General features: G+C 42.3%; 1 protein-coding gene across 1 annotated transcript; it reads left to right on the plus strand.

Annotated features, from left to right (window-relative positions):
* Positions 1 to 3,486: 3,486 nt before the first annotated feature.
* On the plus strand, positions 3,487 to 7,320 carry LOC109251670 (procathepsin L-like). Its single transcript, XM_019423464.2, has 7 exons — positions 3,487 to 3,615; positions 4,147 to 4,269; positions 4,367 to 4,513; positions 4,697 to 4,921; positions 5,368 to 5,530; positions 6,163 to 6,280; positions 6,732 to 7,320. Exons 1-7 carry the CDS (start codon positions 3,490 to 3,492, stop codon positions 6,829 to 6,831), a joined length of 1,002 nt encoding a protein of 333 aa, XP_019279009.2. The 5' UTR covers positions 3,487 to 3,489; the 3' UTR covers positions 6,832 to 7,320.
* Positions 7,321 to 8,013: the final 693 nt, after the last annotated feature.

Consider the following 8,013-nt stretch of genomic DNA (forward strand, 5'->3'; position numbering starts at 1 on the left):
GTCAGGAAATGAGTCAGGAAAAAAAAAATAAAGATTCAACATGTTATTTAAGTCCTGTGTCAGAGTATTTTCAGAATAATTCACAGAAGAAGAGAATAAGGGCCTCATGGATGGACAGGCTTCCCAGGATCTCATCCTGAGTTCAGACCACTCTGTCCACTGAGAGCTGCCCTGTGGCTTCAGGTGAACCCAGGCTGCAGGCACTGGTGACCCAGAGAAGCTGGAGGTCAGGCTTTCCTTTCACAGCTGCTTTTCCGAGGGAGTCTTACTGTCGCTGCTTATTTCCACCACATTAACAAGCACAGATAGTAGTCTTACTTGGGGCACAGCTCTAGGTCAATAGAAAGATTTGGCTACTTTCTACAGATTTTTTTTTTCAGGGAAAAGTCAGGAATTTGCTCAGTATCCTGACAAAACATCCATGTTTTACAATTTAACTTTGTGGGTTTTTTTTTTTTCTTTTTGCTTTGATCTCAAATTTTATCCTAACAAAGTTTCTATTGAGGTAGAATTTTACATAAAATGAAATTAATAGATCTTAAGTATATAGCTGAGTAAGTCTTGACAAATACACGCACCCATGGAACTATCCCCCAGATCAGGGTATAGAATTTCCCAACATTCTGGGGCACCTGGGTTACTTAGTTGGCTAAATCCAACTCTTGGTTTCAGCTCAGGTCATGATCTCACAGTTTATGCATCAAGCCCCACATCTGACAAGTGCAAAGTCTGCTGTGGATTCTCTCTCTCCCTCTCTCTGCCCCTCCCTTGTTCTCTCTTTCTCTCTCTCTCAAAATAAATAATAAAAGAAACTTAAAGAAAAAGAATTTCCCACATTTTAATGAGTTCTCTTTTGCCCCTTTCCAGTCAATAATTCCCCTGAAAGTAACTACTGTTTTGAGATCTATCACCACAGATTAGTTTTGCCTTTTGAACTTCATATAATACATGTAGATATGTACTTTTGAACATGTGCCTTCTTTTGCTTGACATACTGTTTTTAAGAATCATATACTGTTCAGGGCGCCTGGGTGACTCGGTTGGTTAAGCATCCGACTTTGGCTCAGGTCATGATCTCACAGTCGGTGAGTTCGAGCCCCGCATCCGACTCTGTGCTAACAGCTCGGAGCCTGGAGCCTGCTTCAGATTCTGTGTCTCCCTGTCTCTGACCCTCCCCCATTCATGCTCTGTCTCTCTCTGTCTCAAAAATAAACATTTAAAAATTTTTTTAAAAAAAGAATCATATACTGTTCTTTTTTAAATGTTGAGTAAGAATGTACTACAGTGTGTTTATTCATTCTCCTCTGGTTTCCAGTTAGAACTTATTGTGAGTAAAGCTGATGTGAATATTCTCACTTGGGTAGATCCTAACACTACAATTGCTGAGTTAATGGTCACGTGTATAGTTACTGTTATAAGCAAGTGGTGAGCCACCGTCCAGAGTGGTTTACCATCTACATTCCCACTAGTAATGTATGAGAGTTTCAACAGTTCCACACCCTCACCCACATTTGCTATTGCACCCTTGTCAATATTACCCATCCTGAGGAGTATGAAATATCATCTCGTTGTAATCTGAACAGCTTGTAGAAAAACTTGAGCCACCTTAGCACACTCAGATGACTGCCTAAATTCTAATAGGAAAGAAAAAAAGCTATCTGTAATTTAAAATGTGATATCATCTCTAGCATAATGGGTCAAATGAGAGACAATAGATTGTATTTTAGGTTCCGTGGGTATAGTTAGGATATGTATGCCTCATTTATCAGTTTGGGAGTATAATTCAAGAATGTTAACCAGATGTAGCTTGGCTTTTTAATGTATAGGTTTACTTAACCACTATAATTTATGATTCATTTCACTAAACTGGTGACCTGGTTCACAGGAAGAAAAGAAGTCAATAGGGATTGCCTATGTATCAAATTCTCAAATAAATACTTTCTGAATGAAGCATGACCTTTGGAAGGATTTTCTGTGACCTCACAAGGAAGTAGTATTAAATTAGCCCTACTCTATGCTCGTGCCTCACATGTATTACCTCATTTAATCTTCACAAGAATCCTCTAAGGAAAATCAAATTATTGCCCTATGTCTTCACTGAGGAAACTGAGGTTAATAAATACCTTTTTGCTTGAATTAAATGTCTTTCTGAAACTTTTAAAATTAAATCTGAAGAAAAACATGTTGGATACTGAGAAACATACTAATCCATAAGACAGACAGTAGGCAGGGAAAGGGTGTTTCTACATTCTGCCTGTCCTCCTTTTATTAAACCATATTATTCTGGAAATAACTCTTTTCTGTCAGTTTTGAGAAAGGCTTGAGAGGGAAGAAGAATCTCTACCTGGGGGAGGCAGGACAGGAGAATTAAAAAATGCCATGCCTTCTCCATACACCCCTCCCTTCTGCCCCTTTCCCTGAAAGGACTTGAGCCTTGCCCAGCACATACCCTGCTTGGGGAACTGCCTGCCCTCTCCAGACTCTTCCATAACCCAGGGGCATCCCATCCTGACACACTTATAACACCTCCCCATGTGGGCTCTGCACCCTCCACCTGCTGCACCTTCGATCGGAATAAACAGGAACCACTAGACTAGATTATCCTGTTCTCATCCCTCCAGGAGATTTTAACCAAAAATCCTAGGACTAAAGGACAGGCAGGGTCCTTAAAAGCCAGTTGGGGTTCCCTGTAAGTTATTTTCATGAACCATCCGCCAATGCATAAATTCATGGTAATTATTTGATGTGGGTCCCCAGGGAGGCGCCGGACCCCCTCCACAGGGCTGTCCCTGGTTCCCCAGCTCACCTCCCCCTGGGGCCACTAAAGCAGGCACAAATTCCCCTGGGATAATTAGGGACCCAGGCATCACATGCCCAGAGCTCCAGGGCACAGAGGCCCCGCCCACAGGATGGATCAGCCAATTGCAGGGCACGCAGGTGGTGGGGGCAGGGCTGGTAGGGCCAATCTTAGACCTTAAATGGGCAGCCTCCCAACCATTGCCAGGCCTCCTGGACATCCCCTGACCTGAAGGTGTGACTGAGCTGCACAGCTGCACCTACCACAGGTGAGATCCCCAGAACTGGCATGAAGGGTGGGCCACCTCTGAAAACACTGGGGACAGCTGCCTTGGGGGTTTGGGGCTCCCAGGAGGCACTTTTCCAGGACCTGACCCTTCCAGACATGGCAGCTTGCCCCCCCTCCCCAACCCCCCCCCCCCCCACCACCACACCAGGACTCAGGGCTCCTCACTCCCTGCACTGCCATTTACATGCTTTGGAACCAGTAGGCAGGTCACAGAGCAGGGAGTGGGAGCACTGCACGTCCCACATCCTCAGCCTTCCTCCACAGCCCTTGTAAACACTCAGGAGGATAAATTCAATCTTTTTGCTCTACTTCAGTGGCTCTAACATCTCAGAAGGAAGAATGGCTTTTTAGGTGGTTTGATCTAATCAGACACTCATTTTTTTTCCTTTCCTAGGTTTTCAAACATGCATCCTGCCTTCTTCCTGGCTACCCTTTGCCTGGGAATAGCATCAGCTGCTCCACAAGTCAATCAGAGCTTAGATGAACAATGGTCCCAGTGGAAGGCAACACACGGGAAACTATATAGCATGGTTGGTAACATTTAAACTTTCCAAGGGACTCTTGCAGAGAACATTCCATGCTGGTGGGAGTTCATAGCAGGGAGTAGCTTCTTGAGGTTATTCTTACCTAGGCAGTAAGCAGGGCACTGGGACTGTGCACAACATGGGCATATGTCCTGCTGTGTGGTTGCTGGAGAACAGTTCCCAGAAGTCTCAGGCCATCCCTGGTTGTGTGGGATATCCTCCTCTCTGTGAGCACATCCACTAGGTGTAGGTCATTAGGTTGTTTTATTTTATTTTTTTCACATTTATTTATTTTTGAGAGAAAGAGAAAGACAGAAATTGAGCTGAGGAGGAACAGAGATAGAGGAAGACACAGAAACCTAAACAGGCTCCAGGCTCTGAGCTGTCAGCACAGAGCCTGACACTGGGCTCGAACCCCAGACCACGAGATCATGTCCTGAGCCCAAGTTGGATGCTTAACTGACTGAGGAACCCACACGTCTCAGGGCAATAGATTTTAAATAGGACAAAGATGGTAAGTTATATGTTTGTCTCCAGGATGAAGAAGGACAGAGGAGAGCAGTGTGGGAGAGGAATATGCAAATGATTGAACAGCACAATCGGGAACACAGCCAAGGGAAACACAGCTTCACAATGGCAATGAATGGTTTTGGTGACATGGTGAGTGTGACACGGATTGCTGAACGTTTCATGCTTCCTCTAAGTACTTTTTCAAAACACTCATGCTTGTCAACATTCTGTTTCCTTTTCCTTGAAGACCAGTGAAGAATTCAAGCAGGTGTTGAATGACCTTAAAATCCAGAAACACAAAAAGGGGAAAGTGTTCCAAGCACCTCTCTTTGCTGAGATCCCTTCATCTGTGGACTGGAGAGAGAAAGGCTATGTGACTCCTGTGAAGAATCAGGTGGGACAATATTCAGCAGATCCCTCTCAAGAGTAAAGCCAAAAGGAATCAGTGTTGTTGCTTTGGAAATAGAGGCACAATATGCAGTTTGTTATGTTTTAGAAGAGTTTTAAGATTTATGGGCTGTTGTCAAAGCCTTGCAATTTATTTTGTAGGCTCAGAGTGTTTGCATTTTGTTTTCAGGGTGACTGTCATTCTTGTTGGGCTTTTAGTGCAACTGGTGCCCTTGAAGGACAGATGTTCCGGAAAACTGGCAAACTTGTTTCACTGAGTGAGCAGAACCTGGTGGACTGCTCTTGGACTCATGGCAATAAGGGCTGCCATGGTGGCCTAATGGATAAAGCCTTCCAGTATGTTAAGGACAATGGGGGACTGGACTCAGAGGAATCCTATCCATATCATGCACGGGTAAGTGGAGTTCCTTATCTTTTATCAAAGTTGAGCATTTCAGTAGAAACAGATCCTGTAATTAGAATTCTTGTATTTGATTATTGACTCTATACCTGCAAAGGGTCAGAACTGCCATTAAAATGTATTAGCCTAGCACAGCTCTCTGATCACCTCATTACCATATAGCTGTTCCTACAACTATGTTACATGGTGTCACAAACACCATCTTATATACAGTACAGGTCTCCAGAGTGAATACTTTATGAACGAGTAAACCCAAAGAGTGTCTCATTGGATAGACACTGCTAATTTTTCAACTTCAAAACAATCAAACCCATTTTATGTCCTGAGATGCCTTATAACAAACTTGACTTGGAAATCATTCAGTTGCAAACAATTTTGCACTCCTGTTCCCCTGGAGGTGGATGGTAGTGATCAAGTCTCTCCCCCTTTACCTTTGAAAGAACGAATCCTGCAAATACAAGCCTGAGAATTCTGTTGCCAACGTGACTGCCTTCTGGAGTGTCGTAAACAAGGAGGATGGCCTAATGACCACAGTGGCAACTGTGGGGCCTGTCTCTGCTGCTGTAGATGCAAGCCTGAATTCCTTCCAGTTCTATAAAAAAGGTCAGCATATGTCTACGTAGAAAAGTAGGCAGGACAAATGGGGAACCACCATCATATAAGGCAAGATAGACTCTTTGTTGTGTACAGATCAGGAGGGTATGGACTTCACGTAGTTATTCCTTCAGCACATGTGATTTTGTGCCTGTTGTTCAGCATGTTGACATGACTTCACCCAAATTCCCCTCTTTCAACCACTTCATAAATATATTTAAATGGCTACATAATTTGATTGGTATAGTTTAACTTACTTTAGTTCTTCCCACCTGTTAGACCTGGAAGATTTCCAAAGAGTTTTACTAGTGAAATGGACGCTGGAAAGAAGCCCTTGGCTCAAGTGATTTTGTGTTTTTCTGCTGCTTCCCAATGCTGACATGGTAGAATAGAATGACAAAGTTTCAGCGAGTGTTCTTCTATGCCTTTTGACTGTTCTTTACAAAAGAGATTGTGATGATGTGTGTGTGATGATGTGCATGAGAGCCTTGCTAAACAAAAAGAACTGATTTCTAAATCTTATTGGATTTATATTCCACCTGAATTCTGAGATGCCTCCTTTACTGCGGTGACTCGGTTATTGTTAGATGTTATCATGTTGCTTTGATGTCCCACCTTGGAATTGAAATTTACTTTTCCAGGCATTTATTATGATCCAAAGTGCAGCAATAAACGCCTGAATCACGGTGTTCTGGTGGTTGGCTATGGCTTTGAAGGAGAAGAATCAGATAACAAAAAATACTGGATTGTCAAGAACAGGTATAAAAAGCCAAAAATATTTATCTTTGGAATTGAAAAGGAAATCCTTTTTGCAATCAGTGTTTGGATACAGATCATCAAACCCTTGAGCCCACTTCTGAGACCCCAGAAGTGTTTGCCCCACTTAGCGGGAACAGAGACATATTCATTTGATGACATTAAGCTACTGTTTCAAACTTGCAAGGGTCCTGCTATAGTTTGAGTAGTACTGCATCTGAAACACATCTGACCCAAGACTTTCCTTTTCCTGTCTCTCATTTTGCAGTTTTGTGAAAGGTTTGGGGATAGATTTCTCTGCTGGGTTAGAACTCAACCATGAGCAAGGATGGCCTCTCTTGATTCTTCCTGAATCTGTCCTGGCCTCAGGCACTGCTGAGTATCAGGTGTTATTGCCCATAAAGAGAAATGTGTTTCTTCCTCTGTAATAAATGAAAAAAACCATTTTTTTCAGCTGGGGTGCAAATTGGGGCAAACACGGCTACATACTCATGGCCAAGGACCGGGACAACCACTGTGGAATCGCCACCATGGCCAGCTTTCCTATCGTGTGAGATGATGGTGTAAAGAAGACCTTGACTGGCAACAAATTATCCAGAAAATGGGTTTTATTTTCAAGCCTACCACACCCTGCTGTGTGGGGTGAAACACTTGAATCATTTAAAAACCAAGTTGTGATTTGATTGTGTGACATTTTACACTGTGAATATTACCACTTCACTCATTATTGCTGTAAATACTTTTGTATGAGTGACTAGTCTGGTAACTTTTGAATTTTCAAGTTTCTTTTAAAAATGTATGAAATTTTACTTTTTAAAAGTAAAACAACTGCAGGGTGCCTGGGTGGCTCCGATGGAGAGTGTCCAACTCTTGATTTCAACTGAGGTCATGATCTCATGGTTCGAGGGATTGAGCCCCTCGTTGGGCTCTGTGAGCTGACAGTTTAGGATTTTAATTTCTTTAGAGAAACCCACAAACGTGGCCTAGCTACCATTAATGTTTTCCTCCACCATAAAATGTTGGAACAAAAAAGAAGGACTTGAATAGTGTGTGATCTCTAACTAAGCTTTAGTGATAATGATTGAAATATCAATGGAGATTTCTTCACTCTTCTGAGTCCTTTGCTCCTAAAAGAACCAAGTGTTGTAAGTACACACACACACTTGTCCAAATTCCACTTTCTAATTTCTGAATCATTTGCTTCCCTTGCAATTTTTTTTGATAGAAATTATAAAGGTCTATGGAATGTAGGAAACACTGGTCATTACTTTATGATACATGCAAGATTTAGGGAGGAGTCAAAATTTTTTTCTGCTTTATTTATTTCATGTCTATAAGCTTCTCTTAGAAATAGGATTTTTAAGTTTTTTTAATTTATTTTGAAAAACAAAAAGGACAAGCAGTGGAAAACTCAGCGAAAGAGGGAGAGAGACAATCCCAAGCAGGCCCCACACTGTCAGTGCACAGCCTGACATGAGACTCAATCTCATGAACTTGAAACCATGACCCGAGCCAAAATCAAGAGTCTATTTCTCAACTGACTGGGCCACCCAAGTGCTCCTCAAAATAGTTTTATGAAAGATGATTTGTGATTTTCCAATTTTTAAATAAATATGAATGGCTTGTAAATTACAGAAGCTTCTAATATCTGCTGAATTGTTCACACATCAGTCAGATCTACCCACTTTCTGTCCCATCGGCACCTGCACATGTTCTCAGAGTCTTGGGCTGAACTC

This window comes from Panthera pardus, unplaced genomic scaffold (assembly GCF_024362965.1).
Source record: "Panthera pardus isolate Hobbes unplaced genomic scaffold, ASM2436296v1 HiC_scaffold_20, whole genome shotgun sequence".
NCBI classification, from domain to species: domain Eukaryota; kingdom Metazoa; phylum Chordata; class Mammalia; order Carnivora; family Felidae; genus Panthera; species Panthera pardus.

Coding starts and splice junctions, on each gene's coding strand:
- LOC109251670 (XM_019423464.2), top strand. CDS start 3,490: ATGCATCCTGCCTTCTTCCTGGCTACCCTTTGCCTGGGAATAGCATCA. Junction 3,616..4,146: donor ACGGGAAACTATATAGCATG/GTTGGTAACATT, acceptor GTTTGTCTCCAG/GATGAAGAAGGACAGAGGAG. Junction 4,922..5,367: donor CCTATCCATATCATGCACGG/GTAAGTGGAGTT, acceptor TACCTTTGAAAG/AACGAATCCTGCAAATACAA.